The sequence below is a fragment of the Mchenga conophoros genome, linkage group LG10, assembly GCF_057382185.1.
Source record: "Mchenga conophoros isolate Kocher_MC1m ecotype Shallow Benthic linkage group LG10, M_conophoros_male_GT1.1, whole genome shotgun sequence".
Taxonomy (NCBI): Eukaryota; Metazoa; Chordata; class Actinopteri; order Cichliformes; family Cichlidae; genus Mchenga; species Mchenga conophoros.
Window position 1 is genome coordinate 34,120,288 of NC_140535.1, and position 24,648 is coordinate 34,144,935.

General features: G+C 43.2%; 1 protein-coding gene across 1 annotated transcript in view; it reads left to right on the forward strand.

The window, feature by feature from the left end:
- The window catches only part of grk6 (G protein-coupled receptor kinase 6), a 49,150-nt gene extending 35,484 nt beyond the window's left edge, over positions 1-13,666 (forward strand). The window contains exons 7-16 of the mRNA XM_085289884.1: positions 1,512-1,575; positions 3,346-3,486; positions 4,258-4,448; positions 4,529-4,566; positions 5,637-5,726; positions 6,052-6,260; positions 7,411-7,548; positions 10,390-10,527; positions 11,352-11,486; positions 11,783-13,666. Of these exons, the coding sequence (XP_085146010.1) occupies positions 1,512-1,575; positions 3,346-3,486; positions 4,258-4,448; positions 4,529-4,566; positions 5,637-5,726; positions 6,052-6,260; positions 7,411-7,548; positions 10,390-10,527; positions 11,352-11,486; positions 11,783-11,833 (1,195 nt within the window). The 3' untranslated portion in view covers positions 11,834-13,666. The remainder of the gene's footprint in view (positions 1-1,511; positions 1,576-3,345; positions 3,487-4,257; positions 4,449-4,528; positions 4,567-5,636; positions 5,727-6,051; positions 6,261-7,410; positions 7,549-10,389; positions 10,528-11,351; positions 11,487-11,782) is intronic.
- The last annotated feature ends 10,982 nt before the right edge of the window (positions 13,667-24,648 follow it).

A 24,648-nucleotide genomic window follows, 5' to 3' on the forward strand; every position in this document is an offset into this window, starting at 1 on the left:
TGTGAACGCTCAAAGCGGCGCATGCGCAAAAGAAGACGTCACACACAACGCGCTCTGTTTAGACCCAGAGCAAACAGTATTGTTTGACTGATAGCCTTAATATAAAGACTTGTTTCTGACTTTACGTTTCACAATTTTGCTTTAAGTTATAAAGATATTTTGTTATTTACATTTGGCCTAATAATGATCCTTATTGCTGTTTTAGAGGAGCGGTGCTTCAAAGGATAGTTGCAGATTTCTGTCAGAATCTGCAGATTATACAGTAGAAATGAAATGTTCACGTTTCTCCAACGTTTTCTTCTAAACAGTTTCACTGGATGGCCAGGAAGTGTTCACGATGTCTTCTCGGGCGCTGATAATTGGCGTCTGTCCTGTGTCAGTGACGTAAAAGACGGATTTAATGCGACTTGACCGTTCAAATAGCAGTCGCTTTCTAAAACAAATATGTATCGATTCAGTACCACATATGAAAGTGGCCCAGGTCAGATTTGTGCCGTTCACAATGTCATAGCATGATCGGATATGGGTCGCATAGGGTCAAAAAAGTCCGATTTGATGCGCTTTCGCCTGCAGTGTGAACGTAGCCTTATTTAATCTACTTTTATTAAACCAAAGTAATGGATTATTGTTAAATCAGATGTATTAAGTAGACACTCAGTGTTGATCACTTCTAACAAAGTTTAGATGATAGCTGTTAATTCAAGTTATCAATGGGTGATTAAAACCAAATATCAGTGGTTTTCTCTACTCCCCAGGAAAACTGACTATATAGCTAACTGATAGCTAGCATCTGATGTCAAGCTAATAGCTAATTAGCATTACCTTTGACAAAGAGACTAAGAGGACAAAAAAAATCAAACAAAAAAATTATTGACACATCCAATTAGAAAACAAATGAAATTTTAGCAATTTATCTATATAAGCACTCATGCTAGCATTAGCCAACATTGGCTAGACAAAGACGAAAAGTTAAAATTGGTCCATAAAACCAAACAAAGAATCTCCACGACTTGAACATCTGACCAAACAGTTTTCTCCTCATAGTCAATTTCCTAACAGGCTAGCGAGGCTCTAATAGATAAAACTGGGTTTCTTTTAACTAATGATAGCCGATATGCTAATAGTAGCCTACAAACTGTTTGATAACCATAGTAGCAGTTAGCTGGCTACCTCTCTAATTTTATCTCTTAACAAATAATAAAAAAAATAAAGTAATAAAAGAAACGTGGCTGTTTTTCGTGTAACATGTGTACGGCTCGTATGTGTCTGAAGTTAAAGTTTGTTTGCAATTCTTTGTTTTTCTTGATTGGAGACAAACAAACAAAGGGAAAATGAGCAGACTTAACACTGCTTTTCTTTCAAGTTTTAAACTGGTTTTAAACTGGTTCAGCTATATCATCATCATAGCTTTCCTAAACATCCTTTTTTCATGTCATTTCATTTCTAAACACGTGTACATTGGTTTTTAAACTGGACGTTTATTAAAGTGAGTTTCTCTCTTTGTCAAACAGGCAACCAGTGACGAAAAATACATTCAGACAGTACAGAGTTTTAGGAAAAGGTGGTTTTGGAGAGGTGAGTACTGAAAGTTTTTGTTACTTTAATTATAATGTGTTATGTTGCCATAATGTCATTAAAACAATCTTTCTTGGGCAGCTACAGTATATACAGGTAAAGTTACAAGAGTTAAAAGTTCAGAGGCTCTGCCCTCATTTGAGGTCAGTGAAGATTTGAATGAAAAGTTATGCATTGGTAAGTCAGAAAGTTCTAGACTTTAAGACATGTTTTTATTGGATTTAATCTCGTTAAGAAATCAGAGGCTGTAGATGAGTTTGTGGATCCTAACACTGGCCAAAGAAACACAGGGCAGAAGGAAAAATTGTCAGTTACGTTCCAGTCATTTAGATTCAGAGAAATGGGTGCTGTTCACTGAGGTCAGACTAAAACAAATGCATTAAAACCTTTAAACGGTCTAATCGTGCAGAAGAGTTCAGTGTTCCTAACACAATCTTTTCTTTGGCCCCTGAAATGAAGGACTTTATCGGAGGCATCTAAATCCTGTTACACACCACTGAATGGTGTCTCTGTGCCCTCTGTTCGTCTAATGAGACGAGTCTTTTTTAATTCCAAACACTGATAGCTGATTAGGCGTATACGCATCAGGTCATGAGAGAACAGGGGACATTAAGTCAGGGTCAGTTTTGTCGGTTCAGATCACGGTGAGTCGAATTTACTGGAACCACAAGGAAGGTCGTGGTGAGGAGAAAACAGGGGACACCTTTAAGTGATACACAACGGCAATTCGGAGTGCTAACATTTTCTGACCGTCTTTGACCTGCATGAGGGGCTCTGGGGTCGTTCAGTGCCTCCCATCTGACCCCCTCAGAGTCAGCTGATTGCTTTTGTACAGTAACTTCAGTATATTTAATGAAACCATGCAAATCTTACCTCCAGGCTCAGAGGATGATCTGAGCACTGATACTACCAGAAGGAGGAGGACACTGCACTGCACACAGCTGGATGCTCTCCTCTGAAGTTTGTACAAGTTAATAAAAGGGACAAGCAGAGCAGACAATGAAGCAACAAACCGCAAAGATCCCACCACCCTCCGCGCATTCTCCAGAAAGAAAAACAATGTTTGATCCGCGTCCAAGCTCCATGAAGCATGTCTGATTTAAATCCATTCCTCTGGTACAGTTTGGCAAAATCTGAACAAAACCCGGGGTTTGTTTCGGTTCTTCTGCGTCGAACAGTTTCACTCTGAATGATGTTGGATAAGATAACCATCATGTGTGTATTGTCACTGTAACAAATACAACATAATTGTATTTGCAGTGTCAAAAAGAAAAAGCTTAAATGTGGTTGTTTTACCACAGCTTGTGTTTCTCAGCCTGTCAGTAGTGAGTTGTTTCTTTACCTTAACACTGTTGCTGCCTCACAAAAGTCACTACAGCTGAAACATTAAGTTTCCTTTAACTGTGTGTTTATGTGATAGAATCCAACGTGAACTCGTTTCCTCCTCATTTGCTGCAGTTAATAGTTTGATTTTTTTTTAGTTTTCATGATTTTTTCAGTCAGTTTCCAGCGAGGTTTTGTAATGAAGCCCGTTTCCACCACTAAAAAAAAATGTATCCATAACTCAAAATTTCAAGTTATTTTCTCAAAATTTTGAGTTAATAAGTTGAAATTTTGAGAAAATAACTCGAAATTTCGAGTTATAGATACTTTTTTGTGTGTGGTGGAAACGGGCTTCCATAGTTTTGTTGGTTTAAATTTTTCTTTTTTAAATGATGATGTTTTCAGGGATCCTAACGTGTCCTTTTTCTTCCACCCCGTCCTCTGCAGGTGTGTGCCTGTCAGGTACGAGCCACGGGGAAAATGTACGCCTGCAAGAAGCTGGAGAAGAAGAGGATAAAGAAGAGGAAAGGAGAGTCTATGGCCCTCAACGAGAAGCAGATCCTGGAGAAAGTCAACAGCAGATTTGTAGTAAGTATCTCATCTCAGCTTCAGATCGAGGGATCGTCGCGGTGGCAGTAATTAAAAGGCAGCGCTGAGGTTTGCAGCGTCTCTGCTGTGGTTTGATTCTCCACCAGATGGACTTCGTTCAGCTGTTATATGATTTGGACGGCCGTCAGTCGGCTCGTCCGGGCTCTCGGGCCTACACCGTCTCCCGGGGTTTAATGCGAAAACTCACAGACGGCTTTAATTAACACATCTTAATCAGTTTGGAAATCTTTGGCACGAGGTTTTTGTGTTTATGTGTGCAGAACAGAACATGCTGAACTAAACTTAAAAGGATTACAGTTTTCAAAAGAAAACAGTCGACGGCGCCGACAAACTCAGAATCTCTGCAGCACGGCATCTGAGGACAGTGCGCACATTTTTGATGCAATTCAACGTCCTCGTTGCAAATACGTTTAAATCCTAAATGAAAACCAGCCACAGCATTTCCCCTGCATCAGTCAGTCGACCTCTCAGTGTCAGAGATCTTATTGGCTGCCTACAGATTCCACATATTAACATCCACATGTGTGTATGAAGAGCCGGAGCCTCGGTGAGCATGTTGGCAGTGTGTGTGTAAGCAGCTGCAGCATACTGCTTAACAACCTCAGGGCTTTAGAGCAGCTCTCAGATCAGCTCGTCGATTTAGTCACAAACGGCTGAAAGTTGTGTGAATCATGCAAAGCCGCCCTAGAAGAGTCCATGAATCACTCCCAGCTCCAAATGCTTAAACACACGACTCCTGTCCATCTCCAGGTGAGTTTAGCGTACGCCTACGAGACCAAGGACGCCCTGTGCCTCGTGCTGACTCTCATGAACGGCGGCGATTTAAAGTTTCACATCTATCACATGGGTGACGCGGGTTTCGATGAGAAGAGAGCCATCTTCTACACCGCGGAGATCTGCTGCGGCCTGGAGGACCTCCACCGGGAGCGGATCGTCTACAGGTGAGCACCCGGACACCTTCCTCTCGTCTCATTGGCTCCTGCCTTTCTGCTCACTCTCCGTGTCTTTATCTTCTGCGTAGGGACCTAAAGCCAGAAAACATCCTGCTGGACGACCACGGTGAGTCCGATTACCGAGGAGGAGATATCGCCACCACAAACATCATCAAATCTTTAATTCTGCACGTCTTTCAGTAACATTGCACGATGAACTTTTGCAGTAATTCCAGTCAGTGTTTGGAAAAATAAAAATATGGCAGGTGGGGGGGAGGAGGGTGAAAATGAGGCCTTGTTAAAGATCTCTGGGAAGCAGCAAGTCATATTTATCTGACTCAAATACAGATTAAAAAGCATTTATGGTTAACGCGAGCTCCGCTTCCACTCCAAGATTCACTTTTGCAGTTTCAGTGTTTGCTGTTAAACACCAGAGGGCGCTCTGACTCCAGGAAACTCTCCTCAGGCAGCGCCAGTCTCTGCTGACATCACTAACAGAGTGACTGAAGCTAAAGACAAACGCCATGAAAGTCTAAATCTGAGATTCTCCGTTTGCAAAAACTTGATGATTGATGGTTTGTTCGATGAATCTGAGCCTTCAATGGGAATGATTTCTAAACACAGTCCTGAGCCACCCCTCCTTTCTTTACAGTGAGCCAGACTCTGTTGTCACTTTCAAAGTTTTTTAAACAATAGTTCTCCAGCTCGCTGAGAGTCGCTCAGACCTGGACCACTTTAACTCTGACTTTTCAATAATTCAATCTTAAAAAGAGCTCAAGGGATGAACCAGTGTTGTGTCCACATAACAGACACGTTTGCAAAGAACTCGCAGTTTGTTACTAACACAAAAACATAATTTGTTTCCATTTATTTAGATAAAGCAATAAAAATGACAGTCTGGAAGGTATTTAATGCCATTTTGAAGCAAGGCGCTTTTCATAGAGCTGTTAGCTGAAAACTGATCTCAGCATGCTAACATATACTGAGATATGCTGGACAAGTGGAGGAAAAAAGAAGCGGCAGGCCCACAAAACTGTCTACAGTTGAATCACCAGTGACTGAAAGTCTCAAGAAGTCAGAAACAGGGGCCTGTGTAGAGCGAGTGGACCACAGGAGGGAGCTTTGAGCAGATGGGTAGATGGAGTAAATCTTTAATTAGCCGATTATCCTCATGGTTGCTAACATTTGTGTCTTCAGGTCACATCAGGATATCAGACCTGGGTCTAGCGGTTCATGTGCCAGAGGGAGAAACCATCAAAGGACGAGTGGGAACAGTAGGATACATGTGTAAGTGACCTCTGACCTTTACTGAGCAAGTACATTTATGTGAGCACTGCACTAGAGTATGAAGTGCTTTCACATCAAACACATTTCAAAGGGACGTTAAATGTTTTTACCAACTTTAATTTAACACTGAGACGTTTCACAGTAACAAAGCTTTTACACTTAACACTCGAGTGTTGGGAAACATTTGGTTCCTGTGTATTTGTACTCAGTTTATCTAGTTCAGGACTTTTACAAAGTGGTAATTGTACTTTTACTGTAGTACAAACATCCACCTTACGATCCAGATTTCTAATTTCTCTCCCACCGCCTCCTCGCTCCCCTCCAGCTCCAGAGGTGGTGAAAAACGAGCGGTACACCCTCAGCCCTGACTGGTGGGCGCTGGGCTGCCTGCTGTACGAGATGATCGAGGGCCAGTCGCCTTTCCAGCAGAGGAAGAAGAAGATCAAGAGGGAGGAAGTGGAGCGGCTGGTGAGGGAGGTGGAGGAGGAATATTCCAGCAAGTTCTCCGAGGACGCCAAGTCCCTCTGTAAAATGGTGGGTGGAACTTCTTTCTCTTCGGCGTCTTTAGCTCCCATCTGCCACCTCAGTCACGCCATCGTATAGCTGACTGATGTTTTCGTACTCCGGTTTTTAGACTCAGCTTTTCAGAGTGGCTGAAACGTTGCGGCGAGATCTCCCTGCTCCCCGCGATTATTCGTAATCGTCCAATATTCCTGGATCCAGGAGGACGTGTGGATCCAGATTAGCTGTACCCAGATACATTCATCCCATTCATCCAGACTCAGAACCGAACATAAGACAACGTCAGCTCATAACTCCACGAGGCTGGGGGTGTGTCTCCCCCCAGAATCCAGCCTTCTTTGGCGTGAAAGGCAAACATTTTAAAACGCTGCACCACGTCATGGTCGAGGGCCAAATCACAAACCTCGTTATAAACATCGTCCCAGATTTTGGTGAATGGACGAAACACATGACCGAATTCTCACGCAGAGAAACGTCCAGGGACACGACGCAGACGTGTGCGTTTGCCGTCTTCGTGGCGAATCGTCCGTCTGCGGTTCAGCCATGTTTGCTGAGTCTGCTAACAAACAGAAGACGGAATAACCTCCCAACAGGAAATACTGCAGTTTGTTTTTGGTCATTGGTCAGATCTCCACCTGCATCTTGTTTTAAATGAAAGTCAGGTGGGAGGTTGATTAAGGTGAGATCTGTGGTTCACCTGTAGTCTGAGTTTATCCTGACTCATAATTGGACACCTGGAGGGCGAGTGCACACGGCTCAAAGATGGGAAATTATTGTCATCTCACTGCAGGGTTTCAGGAAAACCTGTTCCATGCTTAGGAAAACAAGCTTTAGACGAGGGAACTTCCTCCTGAAGATCAGAGTCACGATGCGTGAGACTGTGGAGGCCAGACAAGCAAAGCTGGTCACTGGCACTGTGTCTGCTTCGTTTTAATAAAGAGGGTAGCAAACATCCAGAAGTCTTTGCCTTTGGCTGCTTTTCGCAGACACGTCATGCTTTGAATACAAACACACAGCTTCCTGCTAAAACTCTGAAAAACTGGTGGAAAATGAAACCCGGCTCAACTTTTGTCTGAGGCGTAACCGCTGATGCTTTAACGCCTGACCTGAAGCAGCAACTCTCCACCTTCTCTAAAGCTCTGCTGTGTTTTTAACCCCTCAGCTGCTGGCCAAAGATCCCACCGAGAGGCTGGGCTGCCTGGGGGGCGGAGCCACTGAGGTCAAAGCTCATCCCATCTTCCGCTCCATCAACTTCAAACGGCTGGAGGCCGGCATGCTGCAGACACCCTTCATCCCTGATGTAAGTCCAGAGCGAGCACACCGACCTTAAAAAGATTTTAATTTTTATCATGTAGATACTCGAAACTCAAAACTCGGCTTCTGAAGAGTCGTTGACAAGTTTGTGACTTGACGTTCAGGTACGAGCCTGAAAACAGGTTTGTTGGTGACCCGAGATGAAGTCTGAGACTCTTCATCCGTCACACATTCATTTTTGTTTCCCCGAGTGAAGACAAATGATGAGATCTGTATCTGTCAGTGCATACAGAGTTTGCCTTTATTTTGGAAGGTTCAAAAGTACAAAGTCACAAAGTTCAAAGGTTGGAAAAAACCCTGAAATCCAAAAATAAACACGAGAAATCAGGAAGGACGCAGCGAGCAAATCAGGGATCATAAACAGAAGTCTTAACAAACAAGACTATTTATAGATGAGGGAGTGATGACACAACGAGGCGCATGAGGGAGCAAAGCACACAGCAGCTGACAACAGTCAGCGACAGGTGAAGACGAGGGGGAGGGGCAAGAAAATGTAAAAACTAGACTCGACAGCGTCTAACCAATCAAAAGGTGTTTCATACATCACATGACTCAAGCGCCACCTACTCCACAGATGGTGATTAAAAATCTATAAAAACATAAAACCGTTATAGAAGGACTTGTGATTCTTGTGAGTTAGTGCAAAATAAACATTTAATTCCACCCGTGATACTAAATACACAAGAAGAAACAAAACATTAAATATCACAAAAATACCAAACTCAGTAACATCTCTGGGGTCACGTCATGTGGACATCGCTGGGATCAACGATGATTCTGTGATTCTGCCGTTAAAACTATCAGAGCTGTCTGTGCATCGTCAGCCAACGTCACAGTCTAAGGCTACGTTCACACTGCAGGCGAAAGCGCATCAAAGCCGATTATGCGACCCATATCCAACCATGGTATGACAGTGTGAACGGCACAAATCCGATATTTTCAAATCCGATCTGGGTCACTTTCGTATGTGGTCCTGAATCGATACATATCTGATGTTTCAGAAAGCGACTGCTGTTTGATGGTCACGTCGCATTAAATGCGTCTTTTACGTCACTGACACAAGACAGACGCCGATTATCAGCGCCGGAGAAGACATCGCGAACGCTTCCTGTTCATCCAGTGTAGATGTCAGTGAAACTGTTGGAAAGACAACGTTGGAGAAACGTGAACATTTTATTTGTCCTGTATAATCTGCAGATTCTGACAGAAATCTGCAGCTAGAAGCAGCGCTCCTCTAAAACAGCAATAAGGATCATTATTAGGTTATTCACATTATTATGTCAATAACAAAATAACTTAAAGCAAAAATTGGGAAACGTAAAGTCCGAACTCTTTATATTAAGGCCATCAGTGAAACAATATTGTTTGCTCTGGGTGTACAGAGCGCGTTGTGTGTGACGTCTTCTTTTGCGCATGCGCCGCTTTGAGCGTTCACACTAGAGCGCGTTGGCTGTCGCATTTTATTTGTAGTGTGAACGAGCAGACAAAAAAATCGGATTTGATCAAAAAATCGGATTTGAGCATCAAGACCTGCAGAGTGAACGTAGCCTTAGCCCGGCGTGAGCCACGCTCACTTTATTCAAGCAGCAAAAAGCCTCCAATCACGTCACCGATCCAAACAAAGACAAAGGTCCGTCTTAAAGCCAGGCTGCACTAACTTAAGTAATAAAATCAATTTAATCACTTAAGTCTGGATGGTTTTGAGGTTTTCTGTGTCGTTACTTGATCTGATTCAAATGGCTGAATCACCTCCTCAACAAGTTCTCCAGACGCCTGGTAACGAACCAATCATGTGACTCAGGTGTGTTGACCCAGGGTGAGATCTAAAACCTGCAGGACACCGGCCCTCGAGGCCTGGAGTTGGACACATCTGGCATAAAAGATCAACCGGATCCTGATCCGACCCTCAGAATCAGCTGATGCATTTTTTATGAAAGAAAGGAGGAACTGCAGATGCTCGGTGTGACTGAGGAGAATGAAATGGAGGCAGATGATCCTCAGTGGTGACCTCTAAAGGAAGCTGCTTAAAAAAGAAGATTCAGTTATTTTTTTATTCTGCATTTTTGAACCCTCATAGCTTCATAGGCAGTTTTCATGTAGATGTAAAAATGGATTAAGTGACTTAAAAAGCACCAAATGTTTGACCCACTCTGCCTGCTCTGAGGACCAACGCTTAGAAAACCTCCAGCGTGTGATGTCAGATACTGGCTCTATTAATGGAGCTGATTCTGAGGGGGTCAGGTGGGACGACCTCGCTGATTTTGTGCGTTAGCCGATAATGCGAGAGCCAAGTATCTAATAATAACTCTGAGTGAGAGGCTGTACAATGAGAGCACTCCACAGCACCGTGAGTGAGTGCGTCTCCGAGGCCCTGGCGTGATTTCTGTGAAGCTGCTGCACGGCGTCTGTAACAGGAAGGATCCATACAGCAGGTTTCGTGTTGGGCGGGTACAGAGCGAGCTTGCATCTAATCAAAGAGACGCAGAGTTTGGTTTCAAGGTGTTTTTCCCCTTCAGGTGTGCCTCCAAAAGAGGCCACCGACGAGGCAAACTGGCAGGTTGCAAAACATAAAAAGGAACTCAAAAGACTGAAGGCGCTGTCAGGGTGAAGCAGGAGCTTCCCAATAAAAGCCAAAGAAGACTGAAAAGGTAAACGCAGACTTGTGCTGGAGGTAAGCTGACGAGGGGAGGGCGAAGACTCGGGGTGATGCACGTGGAAACGATGGCAAAGGCAGGAAGCCAACGTGGGGTCAGATAACTGGAGATGTTTGGACTTGTCTCTGCTGAGACTGACGACCTTATCGGCTGTGTGTGTTTGTGTGTTTCAGCCTCAGGCCATCTACTGTAAAGACGTGTTGGACATCGAGCAGTTCTCCACAGTTAAAGGGGTGGAGCTGGAGCCCAAGGACGAGTCTTTCTACAGTAAAGTGTCCACGGGCAGCGTTTCCATTCCCTGGCAAAACGAGGTTAGAGACTCACACTCGGCACACTCCTGCTGTAAAAAATGCAGGAAAAGGAATTTGTTCTCCTGATGATGTTATCATCCGCATCATGATATTTAGAGGTTTTGACATTTATGACTAACAGCAGTGAGAAAATGTTAAACATGCTGCTGCTGCTCCATCTCCGTAGGAGGAGGATAAAAATACCTAATTGGAAAAGCACAGTCCTCACTTTGTCGTTGCACACACTGTTCACCCGAGAAAATGGTGACTGTTAGGAAAAGTCGCCTGACCTTTAGAGCAGATTTCAGTTTAAAAAATAAATAACAGATAGAACAAAACATAAAAAGGGACTCAAAAGACTGAAGATGGGACTAATTAAATTATAATTGATATAAGATTACATTTTTTTTAAGTACAGGAAAGTACATTCAACAAGCCAAAAGCACCAGCACACGAGTTCTTGCAAAGACAGGAAGTTACAGGATGGTTCACACTCCCCCAGTAATTAGATGCAGTGCTCAATTTCCAGAGAACCGTGGTTACACGAGTAACCAAACATTATATTTGTTCTTTCGAAAAACAGTCTTAAATGTAAAACATGTTACAGAAATCAAGCACAGCTTTAATCAGGGAGGCTATAAAGTCAGTCCAGGCTGCTTTGCAACCCACCTTCATCCCTTTTTCATGCCATGTCAAACCTGCCAGATCTGTCGCCACCTGCTTCACTAACGGCTGCTGTCCAGAACAAGTCGAGCCTTTTGACCATGTTAGTGGTAAAAAGAACAAACTCCTAACTGCCCCGTGTTTTTGCACAGGTTCTGAGATTTTTGTGTTTTTCTCGGCAGATGATCGAGACAGAGTGTTTCACAGAGCTCAACGTTTTCTACCAGGACGGGGCGGTTCCTCCTGACCTGGACTGGAGAGGACAGCCGTCTCCGACACCCAAACAGGGACTCCTGCAGCGACTGTTCGGCAGAAATGTGAGCAACCTCCCTCACCTCCAGAACATCACCGCTCTTTTATTTACCAGCATACATCAACACACACGAGCTGTGAGCTAGCACAAAGTACACTAAACTGTGTAGTGTAAGCTAACTCGACAGACGGACGTCAGTAAGGCGGAGTTAATATGGTAAAACAGCAAGATGGTAAAAAACAAAAAAGACCAGTAAATACATACAATACAAATACATGAATAAAATTTAGTCGATAGAAAAATGATCTGCATTCATCTGTGAATGACAGTAACATCGGTGCTCTCTTCCTCCCCCTGCAGGAGTGCTGTGGTAACTGCAGCGACAGTGACGAGGAGCCCACCAGGCTGTGACAAACCACACACATACCATCTGATTTGTTTACAACTTTTGCACATTTGTATTTTTACGGTAGTCCTATCTAAATGTCAGAATGTAAATTTTCATCATAGCCATAATGTTTAATGTTATTTAAAAGTGTGAAATATCTGCTGTTTCAAATCAGGAGGCGGAGACAGAAAATGAACTCTGGTTTTTTTGGTTTTTTTGTCTTTTATTTTTAGTTTGTTGTTGTCATTTGTCCAGGGAAGACTTTGCTTTTGTTTTCATCCACTCACACACTGAACTGAGGGCTGCTTCTGGCTGCGAAGCAGCTCCACTGGAACAAGCGCCTGCTGTAGAAGTGCCTTGCTTGAGGGCACTGTGAAGTGAGGACCGAACATTCCTCCATGTCTTTGTCCAGGGAAACTTTCAGCCTGTGAACTGTGACCACTTCTTCTGCCCTCCATCCTGCTGAGACGAACCTCACCGCTTTTTTATTCTCTTGTTTGCGAGCTGGGACATTCAGGGTTTGAACATTTGGGGTTTTTTCAGAATTTTTCCGATGGATTTCATGAGACAATCGACTCCTCGTGTGTGTCAGCGCAGCTTCAGTCACTCTTGTCAGTAAAATATCAGTTTTCAGATGTGATGGGAGATGAGCCGTCCAGTTTTAACAGAAACTCTGAGATAGAAATGATCACCCTTAATCACTTCTGGTCACTCAGAGCTGCATTGACCAACACACCTTATTGTGCCTTCATTTCACTCACTCTGGTTTATCCTGGCGAGGTTTGGAAAGCAGCTATGATTACGTACTGGCTGAAATTCAGAGCAGCAGCAAAGAAAACTGTTACACCAGCTCTGGTAGTTTCCAAACTGCCACCTTTAACCCCTGATAATAACAACATCAGCCCGGGTTTCGTTTACCCACCAAGACATCTGGTTGTCCAAAGGTTTTTGTTTTTCTTCAGTGGCATAAATGTTGTGTTTCAATCACAAGAGTCAGCATGAATGAAACTCAACATGTCACAAAGATCTACAATGATTGTGATTGATTATCTAAATAAAAGATGAAAGTATATGACTGAAGACACAAATCTGAATTAGTTGGTAAAAATTAAACTACAAAATTATGACACAAATAGTTACTACTTATTTTGTTGCATATCGCGAGACAAGAGAAGGCTTGTGTGATTGTGAAGGAAACTAAAATCATCATGTAGGCCAATGACACACTGATCTACGTGCACCGGGTCATGTTACAAACCGGCTGTGCTGGCAGCCGGTGCAAGCTGCTTTGCAACCCCCCGCCAAACCCAGATCCTGTCACTGATGCTGTAGCTCCCAGACCAGACTCATACTGCCAAATATAAAGCGCTGCAGATAAAACAATGAGGCTTTTTTCTTTTCGTCCCAGTGTTTAGTGCTGCACACTGCGTTTCTCTCAGGGTTTCTGCTGCCTCCAGTTGCTCTGGGTTCTTTCTACTCAGTCCAGACTCTCTCAGTCACTCTGAAACTGAAACGACAAGAATAACTGAAGCTTTGGGGTCAAACCCTGAGACTGAAGTTGGACGGTTACAGTCAATGGTTTTCTATCTCTAAGCTATTAAAATGAAATACCTCTGAATGTACAGACTGGCTGCCATGTTGTTTCTGCAGAACGACCTTTAGGACAACAGATGCAACTAGACGCCAAAGTCTCACAAACATCCGTTTGTTTCTGCTGTTATGTTAATCCTCCGTAGCGGATGATTTTGGAAACCCTCCTCTTGACTTACAGGCTCCAGAATTAAAGCTGTACCATAAAATACGGTCACTTTTTAAGACTTTCTTCACCAAGTTTTATAAAAGAAAACATGATTTGACACTTTGCTCTAGTCGTGTTTCTCAGTCTGATGCTTGTCTGTATTTGGAGCACTGAGCTGTTATAATTATGGCTCCGTAAGTATCCCAGCAGACCAGACAGGAAGTGCTCTGTGATGGGATGGACCTCCATGACCCCTGACCCGCTGACCTTTTAGTGCGCCTGATATCTCTAATGTTAAAAAATAAATGGAATTTTCCTTTAGTCAGTCAGATAGTGAGATTGATCACTGAGGTGAATCATGACCTTATCGTGTATTAAATGCAGCTAAGTTTGCCCACTGTGCAGGAAAGGCAAACATGAGCGTGACTGATGGTTTCTTCCATAAATCTCAGACTTCAGTGGGATCCTGCTTACACGACAGCAGGAAAAACTGCTGCTTTTAGCGTTCGAGGACAAATGATCCAGTTTTTTAAAAAGTTAACGTGATGTCAAAGGTTCTGAGCCACTGAGGTCAGGAATCCTCCAGGCTTCCTGAAGGTGTTTTAAAGTTTTTCTTTGGACATCGGCTGCTTTGTCACCTGACCATTGCAGATGATTGTTGTTTTGTTTTCTTAAGTCAGTTAACACTGACCTATGAATCATTAAGCATAAAGTATGCACCCAACTCAAGGGATTAACCAGCATTTTGTCTACATTTAACAGACAACTTAGCAAACATCCGATTTTAAATCGTATCTTTAAGCACTTACTAGCATCCAATTGCAAAAACATCATTTGTTCCCATTTCTTTAGTTAAGTCTGTGCAAAATCACAAAGGTAACACGGTTTGACAGACAGAATCATATTTTTCCACCAACGAGGTGATTCTCAAAGAGTGATTAGCTGAAATTAGTACGTTAAGAAAGGGGAAAATCCAGGCCTCTATGTGACCTTCAGCTGATCCAGCTACTGTTTTATGAAGCGTCATCAGCAGGAGTCTCAGTGACACCAGAGCTGGACTGAAAATCAGTGGTGACAAGGCTGATGAATCCAAATGTAACTCTTTTCCTTGAAATATGTGCAGAAGAGAAGAGACGAACAGCAGTGAGTATCTGCAGCCATCTGTAAAACACACTGTGTGACAGTTTTGGGCTTCATTGTCGCAGTAATTGTCAAAACCGATGAAATTTTGACCCCAAAATGTAACATCAGATTTTAATACCAATATCATCTGAAAAGGATCCGATTGGCAGCAGCCTGTATTTTCAGCGCACCTTTAAAAACACACTATCAGTGCAGTAAAAGCATACCTGGATACCTGGATCGGCTTCCCCAGAGCCCGGACGCTGACCAAGGATAGAACAAAACGCAGAAACATCACAAGAAGAGCTTTAAATGTCTTTCAGGGAGCCTTGAGAAGGATTCCTGAAGACTGCTGAAAGAAATTCTGCCAAAGAAAGTTCAGACTGTGCTGAAGAACACAGGCGATCATACCAAATATTGACTTTTGCCTTACATGCTGTATTTCCATGTATATTTGCACGTTTCAGTAAATCGCTGCATCTATTTTACATTTTCCAAGCAAAATAGAAACAAAAGACTCAACCCTGTGAGGTACAGCACTGTGCAAAAGTCTTACGTTTTTAGTTTCTGGCCCAAACTACCAGTATTGTTCCTCCTGCTCTGCAGTTTTGAAATGCTTCGATGACAGACAGAGTTTGGAAACGTCAGTGTCACAGTGAACACCAGCATCTGTCGTCACTGTGATTTATATAATAATATTATTGTCTCTAAATGACAGGATGAAACCTGATGTCAACCACATCATTAACAGGAGTCTGAGGATCTGAAGTTTAGTTACACAGACTCACTGGAAGAAGGAAGCACATCACCTCCACTGAATGTAGCCAGAGCCGATCTGCACATGCAACAAGTTTTATTTATACCAGTTTTAGACAAAAATATCCATAAAGCCCCAGAAACTAAGAAGTCTCCAATCTGAAATAAAACAACACTTTTGTTCTCTAGTTTTTCTTGAAGCAAAGCTGAGTTTTTCCCCCTGAAACACAGCCACTCTGCTAATGCGTGCTGATTGGTCGGTTAAGGACAGACTCAGTGGCGTCCAGCTCCAAATGATAGCCACACATTAGAAGGTAAACCACAGCAGAAACTTTGCGTGTAGAAGAGACGTCTGATTGTTGTGCTGCTTGCTTCACGCTCAAAATAAAAATGGAGGATGCCCCAAAGCAGCTTGTGGTGCTGCGACGTCCTGCATACTCACAGAAATGCATTTAAAATCCGGGTGTTTGGAACTTTGTACGCTCTCTCACCCAGAACAAAAGAGTTTATCCACCGGATTTATATTTTTCAGCTCCACAGAGTCCCGTTCTGGACTACCGCAAATATTTCCATGACACAGGAAGTCCAGCGTGCTGAAGTGATCCGTTAGAGGCTGTCTGACTTTGACTGACCACAATCAGTTTGAGTGAGCTGCTAAGAGTCCCAGGAAGGAGATGCTAATCTTAAGTATCAGTTCAGGAAGTTCAGCTCACCTGCAGATCAGATGATCTCAGAGCCCACCCACATCAGGTTCAGCTGACACCAATAATTGTGCAAACCGCTTTACAACCCACCTCCACCACAGCTCCTCGTTTCATCCGCTGCCTGACTTGATCAGTGTCACAGAAATGGATGGAAATAATCTCATGAGCAACAAATCTCAACTGTCTCAATCTGAAAGTATTTACAGGAGCTTTTGTTGTGCATCTGAAAGCCACTCGGCAACCCCACCCCTTCTTCTTATTTGATACTGGCTCTGTTCTGTTGTGGAAGGAGCGTCATCACCAAATCTAATATTTGGTGTCTGCATGTTCCTCATTCCTCTGTAGAGGAAATGGGTTAAAATAATAAAGAATTAGCCTTTGACAACGGCAAGAAAGCTGGGCCAGCTGTCTAGAAGCTTTACTGCCGTTTGGTAAAAGAAAGTTACTGAACTGCGAGTGAGCTGTTGATCAAACGTTCTAGCCTGAGTTGAAAAACAGAACTTACCTTTAAAAAATGTATTTTTCTCATCAGTCCACTCTTTGATTCTGAGCTGTGTTTCAGTTTTCTTTGTGTAAATCAAGTCAAGGTGTGCCTGCTGTTCTCAGCCAGGTCGTTTTAACCAAACACGTCACGTACAGAAAATCACAGATCCCATCCTAAGTGTCTTTTGGTGTTTGAAGGTCCTCTACGACATTCACAGTATGTTTGAAGCCTGCTGCTGTTTCCTCCCGTCACTGGTGTGTTTTTCATGTGTGAGGAGGTTCTCAGTCACCCAGCTCATGTCACGGTGGTCTAAAGTTATTTTTTATGTTATTCAACATGTTTGACCATCTCATCCATACAGACATATTGAGTTATAAGAGCTGATGGGGATTCATCGCAGGTACATTGAATGAAATGACAGGATGAAGGTTGAATCACCTGTGAGGCCCTCAGCTGAACTCCTTCCAGGTGGACATCGACGCCTCCGTCGCTCCTCTCTCAAACCTTCGATCTATTAGGTGCAGATGTGAAGCTGAGTGGCGCCTTGACGACAGGGCGTCTCCGGATTGGTTGCTGGGTTTCACTGCAAACACCGTCTGCCACCTCGGTTCTTTTCTGACGTGTCAGATATGACCGTAACCAGCTGTGAGGTCACTCAGGTCTGGACCTCACTCATCTTTATCAAAACAAAAGACAAAAAAATCATCATGAATCAACGTGCGATGCTCTAGATCACTTTTACTTTGAAAAGCCTCAACAAAATTCTGCGACACTACGGCCCGCCCTAGATGCCTGTGATTGGGTAGAGTTTAGGTTGATGCACGACTCACGAGGAACAATAATTGATTAATTTAAGCTTTTTGTTTCATATTATAGTTTTACACACACACAACCTGCAAAATGAAACCTGATTCATTTGTAAAACCTGGTTATAGCTCAACACCTGGACAGGTTAGGACATGTTTGTGAGTTTGACCCGGCGATACTGTGTGTCAATGAGGATGTTACGCTTGGAGAAGAATCTTCAAGGGCATGTTTGCGAGTGGTTGCCCCGTCGTCCTGTCCTGTGAGTCACTGAGGACGCTGTGCTTGGATAGGAATGACTCACAGGAGACCAGACACAGATACAGGCCACAAAAACACAGCTACCCATCAACACTAAATGGATAAAGGACTCTTTCAAAGAAACTGTTTCACATTATGGACTTCAAAGTCAGGCTCTTTGAGAGAAAAGCTCAACTTGCATCCAGACCTCGATCTGCTGCAGGTTGAATAGCCAGAATTTTAAGTTGCAGTCAACTTCTCCAGTCCGATCCTGTGATTCCTACAGGAACAAAACTGACTGTAGTTTTGGTTTGAGGAGACCGAACCTGTTTGATTTTAACCTTTAAGCTTTTTCAGAAACTCCCACTATCCCAGCCACTGACAAAATATCCCAGCAGTCAGAGTAACTTTATGCATCAAGCAAAAATAAATGATATGTCTCTGACTTGAAGAAATTTGTTTAACATTTAAACCTATTTTCTGTATATTCCAGCACATAAAATAAAATATTTTTTGTGTTTACACTCACAAATAGATCCAAGTGAAACACAGCAGAAAATAAATAAAATCAAAGACTTTGTGCTCCTGTTGCTCTATTGTGCTCACAGCAGTCGCACTTTCTGCACCTGCTGCAAGATGGCAGCAGCATGTCTCCTTGTTGAACGTCTGCTTTGAATTTGTGGGGTATTTTTTTGTTTTTTACTATTTTAAATGGGTTTTCGTTTTTTCCAACAAGCTTTTTTAAGACTATTTTAAAGTATTCTCTAAATTCTTGGAAAGTAGTCTATTTATTGGGCCTGTGCTGCCGGCTGAACCAACTGCATCTGTGTTGCTAGTGGAAGACATCAGCACCACACCAGGGCCTGTGCTGCTAGAAAAAGCTCATCTGCATCACATCACGTCACTGTCATGAGACATTCTTGCAAAAAAAACCACGGTTTTAGTAACGCAGTAACGCAGCGTTCCTACGGGAAAGTAACAGTAATCTAATTACCTTTACTTGAAAAAAGTAATCAGATTACACGCGTTACTGCCCATCTCTGCCTACGAGTCATATGTTCATCATCTGAAGGCAGAATACGCCTACAAACAGATTAAATGTCTTGATGCTCATCCAGGTAAGTAAATCCCAAAAGGTTGATTCTGTTCGTCTTGGGACTTCCAGAACAACGTGGCCTTTATGGAGGAGAAAAAGAAGAGAGCAAAGACTGGGTTGGACTGAGGAGCTCTTTAAAAATGTATCTTCAAATCCCAAAGTTACTAAATCCAGCTCGAGTTATCCTGAATTAAACGACCTACATGAGGACAGCAGGTGTGTTAATGGTCTGTTAGTTTCTCGCCGCTGGCGTGGTTCAAGGATTCAGGCGGTGCAGCTCTGAATGTGTCCGTCATTGTTGCTGCTCTCCTGCTAACAGACTATTCATTACCCCGGAGAGCCTTTCACTGAGGAACACGCTGACGTCATTCATTCATTTATAGTGAAAACTGCTCCGGCTGCTTTCACGCTGTTATAGCTTCATAGATTATAAAAGCACTTTTCTGTGAACCATCGCCTGTAAACCCTGAAAAGCTTTAACAAAACATAATACAGACTGAAATAAAAGCTCTCGTCCTGGCTGTGGAGCGACCTCAGCACACATTCAGACGAGTCAAATAATCGTTAGAAACATGACGTCTCTCCAACTCTGTTTTTTGACCTCGATAAAAAATATGATGGTTTCAAGGAAAGCGGTGACGGAGACTTAGAAGAGAAGTCCTTCGGGAATCCGACTGCATGTAGACAAGACTATGAAATCTGCTGAAGAGGTGCTCGTCTTTTTTACGTAACACGAGCCTAAAGAATTTATCAGTCGTCATTCTCAGTCTCTGACCCTCAACATGAAGCTTTATTAAGAACAAACAAATCCTCCATCATCTCTGTGCCAGTGTGTTTATATCAGCCGGACCACAGTCTGCAGTCAGCTACACCCATTCACATCTTACTAATGCAAATTTCTAATCAGCCAATCACATGGCAGCAACTCAGATCTGGAGTTCAAAGTGAGCATCAAAACGAGAAACTGAGATTTAAGTTACTTTAAACGTGGTTGTTGGGTGTTTCAGAAACTGATGATCTGCTGGGATTGTCCCTGATAACAATCTGTAAAGTTTATGGAGAATAAAAGCAGACAATGGCCTCTTTAAACAAGCTGATGAGACAGCAACAGGAAGTCAAGGAACCAGTCTCTGCAGCCACGGTCTGCAGAAGAGCATCTCTGACTGCACAGCAGAAGACCACACTCAGACTGTCACTCCTGTCAGCTAACAACAGGAAGCCGAGGCTGGAAAAACATTGTTTGGTGACATGAGTCTTCCTGCTGTGACATTCAGATTGCTTTGTCAGTATTTGGTGTAAACAGCATGAAAGCATGGATCCATCCTGGCTTACATCAGTTCAGACTGGTGGTGGTGTAACGGTGTGTGGGGTATTGTTGGCCATATCTGTGGTCGATTAGCAGCAGCTGAGCATCATTTAAACACCGCAGTCTACCTGAGTGTTGTTATTGACCACATCCATCCCATTAAGACCACAGAGTATCCATCCTCTGATGGCTGCTTCCAGCAAGTAATATTCCATCATTTCAAACTGGTTTGTCCAACTCAAATGGCTGGTCACCAGATCTCAGCCCAGTAGATCACCTTTGAGTTGCGGTGAAACGCAGGTCCAACCCAGTACTTGGACCTGCAGGTTAGTACTGGTTTGAAACCTGCGTTTCAACCCAGTACTAACCTGCAAACGTGGCTGATGTTGAGTTTTCTGGAGTGATTGATCGAAGGAGTGCAGAACGTTTTTAGATATAAACTAGTTAGCTAACATCCTGCTAACCCTTGACTCGGTTAAACCTTTGATACTCCGATGAAGGGTTAGCTAACATTTCATTTCGTTTGATGATGTGAAACATGTAAATGTGACAAACATTAAAAACTCAAAACTGGGAAAATACTTTTTACTGTAGAGCTGTTTCCACTAACTCACTGAGTCAGGCTAAAAAAATGTTTTATTACATTCTGCTCATTTCGTGCATTCAGATATTCGCTGTAATAAACACGTAGAAACCAGATTGAGATGAAAACACCACCAACCAGGATTTTGCGACCTGCCAGAAGTCCAGCATAAGAAGATTCATCAGGCGTCCTACCCTCATGGCTCATACCTGTGATTTAGCCGCCGCGCCGAAAAACTAATCTTCACCAAACAGCACAAGTATGTAAAATATGAACAGTTTGTCCTTGGAAATAATGGCTGCAGATTATTTCAGAGATGCGGCGGTGTCGGCGAGTCCTGCTGGGCCTCGTCTCACCATCTAATCAGTGACAGTCACTCCCCAGGTGAGTAAAATTAACTGTAATAAGCTAGCAGGGCGGAGATCCGGCTGAGTGAATCATTTTCATGTATAAAAAAGAAAGAAGTCAGTTTGAGTCAGACTGCAGTGACGTCTGTCCGTGACACTGCTGTGAATGCTTTTACAGCGTTGATACATTCCCCGTCCACATTTCTCTGATCCTCCTATTGAACCAAGCCTGTTATTTTACTCTCTGAACTCCTCTTTGTTCCTTCAAACCATTTTTCGTCCCTCCTGATAACAAAAGTCCCTCTGCTAATGCCAAAGCAAAAGAAGCCTGCAGCTATAAGCTGTGGAAATGTTAAGCCCAAGTTATTAAAGGCTTACAGCGCAGCGTTTGGTGAAATTAGTGTGAAACATGTAATTTTCTCCAACACAAAATGGTCAATATTGTCTCATTAATTCCTCCACATGCTGCTCTAAGTGCGACACCGATATTTGTCATCAATATTCTCATTTAATGTGAAACAGGAGCTTTCTCACTTTAAGGATTCTGGGAACCTTATTCACAGATTTTAACGCGTTTTTGCTGCTGTCAGAACCAGATGTGATTATATTTGGGAGACACGGTGCGTATAACAGACACAGAACACTTTGTAACAGGAAGCCGAAGGATTTGAATACTGCTGTTTGTTGAATGTATGCTGAAATGTGGTGTTCCACAGGGAGCTGTTCTTGGACCTTTATCACTTCTGTTATGCTTGTTGGTGTTATTGAAGAACACAGTGTGAATTTCTATTTCAGTGCTGACGACAATTAATTATATTTCTCCTACGACACCAAATTACCAGTTAAACAAATTAGCACATGGCTGCTGCAAATATTAATGACTTGTACTAGTTCCTGCATTAACCACTGAAATTATAACCAACATAAATATGATGCACATTCATGTTTTTAAAAGATTTCCCAGCAAACATTTCGACACAGGCTGGCTGTTAGCCCGACTTCTTGAACATTTCCTGGACGTCCTTCTTAGATTTTCCAGCAAAGAAAGCTTATGTTCAAGAATCTTTTAATATGTTGGTTAATTACAACAAAATTAAATCAAACAGACTCGTTCTTCTGAGCTGAATGTGAACCGCTGACATCATAGGTCCATATTAATGCCGGCAGAGGCGATGGTTATGCTGGTTTGACATGTTACTGTCAAAATAAAACCTCTTTAGAACTGGGAAAGATTGGCAGGTGAATTAATTTTTTTTTTCATATTTGGTGAACATTCAGTTGCAGCGCCCTGCTCGTCATCCAGAGGATCAGCAGGCAACACCACCAACCTGTGGATCACCACATTCAGGAAACTCAACTGGTTGTAGTTCTAACTTCATTTAACTTCATCACAAACAGGTTGCATATAATTGGTGACTTGATTCAGCCACAGACTGATAGCAGGCTGACTGCGTCTTATCAGAATCAAAGTCAAAATCCTTTATTGATCCCTAGAGAAATTATGTTGGTTACAACATTGCTGGCCTTGCAGATCAGTCTATTGAGTCTGTTAGCAGCAGCAACCTTCAACCTGCTGCCCCAGCATGCAACAGGGTAGAGGATAGCACTGGCCACAACAGACTCGTAGAAAAGTTATTGCTGTGTAACTGCCGTCTTGTCTCACCAAAGCTGTCCTGAAGATCGCGGTTGACAGCGACTGGCTGAAGATGCAGTCCCCGAGATGCACCGAGGCCGTAAGCTCATCGCACGGAGTTTTGGTCGTGCCGCTGTCGAGTCGACTCGAGCATTAAGCTCATCAAATGTCTTACATTTTGTTTATACCCATCAGGCTCTGGTGATACTGCTCTGAGATCTTGGGGCGGTTGTTATGTGACCGTGTGCAAGTTATCAATCAAATGTCACCTGATTAAAAACCAAAGACAGCTGCATTTATTTTCTGACCCATATTACTTATTTCATGGTTCAGTTTTTGCCCAGTTTGGACCCGCAGGCTCAGAACAATAATTAACGCACTCAATTCACGGAGGTGGGTCTGCTGCTGCAGACAGGCTGATAACAAAACCCACATCTGACACGTTTGCCATCTCATCTCATTATATTCCATCATAACAGTTTACTAATCGTTCCTTATTGGCTGACATTGCTCCACATAATGAAAGTTAATCATGAGAGAGGGCAGATATCCACGTCTTAGGAGAGAAGTGGGATCTTTTTTCAGAAAATGAAAATGTCTTTCTCGATCACACGGGGAGAAATTAAAGCCCCATAAAGTAAAATTAGAAAATGAAATTGGTGCAGAAACAAGCAGCATGCACGAGTGTCAACATCTCCCATCCATCCTCCGTTTTAACCCGCGTTACCACGGCAACTCGGAATCAGGAAGGATTTCAATGAAGTGATTATACTGTAAGTAGACACACGCCCACACGTGTTGTCACCCACGCAGACACCCGTAGCGTACGCTCGCCGCCGCTCTCTGCATTCGTCTCTTTGTGGCAGGCAGAGGAGGAAAAGATGATTGCTCGCATATTTCATGATTGCAGCCACTTTGTCTTTCATGAAGATACAAACGAGGAGAAGGAGGCAGAGCAGGAGAGGCGCCGTGTCCTCTCAGCAATCAGGTCGTGAGCTGTGTGAAGAGTCCTCAAACTCGAGCGGCGGGGAGGAGCGCCTCATATCTCACTGTCACTTCAAAACCCTGAAAATCTACCTGCGAGCAACCTGTGATTAAAGCACGACGCGAAGCTCAGCAGTCTCGGCTGGAAAGCCAGCCCATCACCTCAGAGACAAGATAAATGTAGGCTGTTGACTTTAAATATCATTAAACTTTATTTTTAGAGCACTTTTTCCTCAGGAAGATACAGAGCGGGTTTCAGAGAAGGAAATTAAAAATGCTCAAACAGCGAAATGAAAAGAAGCACAAATGCTGAGGAGAAAGAAATGTTCAGAAAATAAGAAAGGCCTCATCACCATAATCACATACTGCTCTTTGGGAACTCGAGCAGCTGCTTTCTTTGCTCGCTAAGACTTGGTTGGAGACGGTGGCACAAACAAACTGTTGTGTTGAATATAGGGCACAGCTCTGCAACTACTTGCAATCTAGTTGCTGTATTGAGAGGTGCAGCCAAACGACTATAAGACGGAGTCAGCTCAACTGGGTCATGGTCAGCATGTTAATCTGAGAGACATTAGCGAAAACCACAAACATGAACTATCCAGACAGAACTTCAGAGACATGAAACAGAAACTGCTCCACAAATAGTGATGTAGTTGCTGCACTGCAGCAATTTAACCGCACAGTGACGAAGGTGCATCATCTTATATCCAGTACAAACACCTGAGTCGAGTTACAAAGAGATGTGCCGCAGACCGACTCAGACTGGCTGCTTCAAACTTTAGACGACAGTTATTTGCAAACCTGCTGCAGAGTGACTGCAGTCAGTCGTGTTTACCTGAGGTCTGCAGTGGGCGGGTCATCCACCCTCACATGCACAGTGAAGCCTGATACTAGTTAATGAAGGAAACTATACATGGGACATCACGACGATGATGGGTTCATGTGAGCGATGGCTGCTCGATCAAACCTTCATGCTGAGGGAAGAACCGGAAACTTCCTGTGCAAAGGCTTCGGGTCATCATCAGCCAGGCTCGGTAGCAG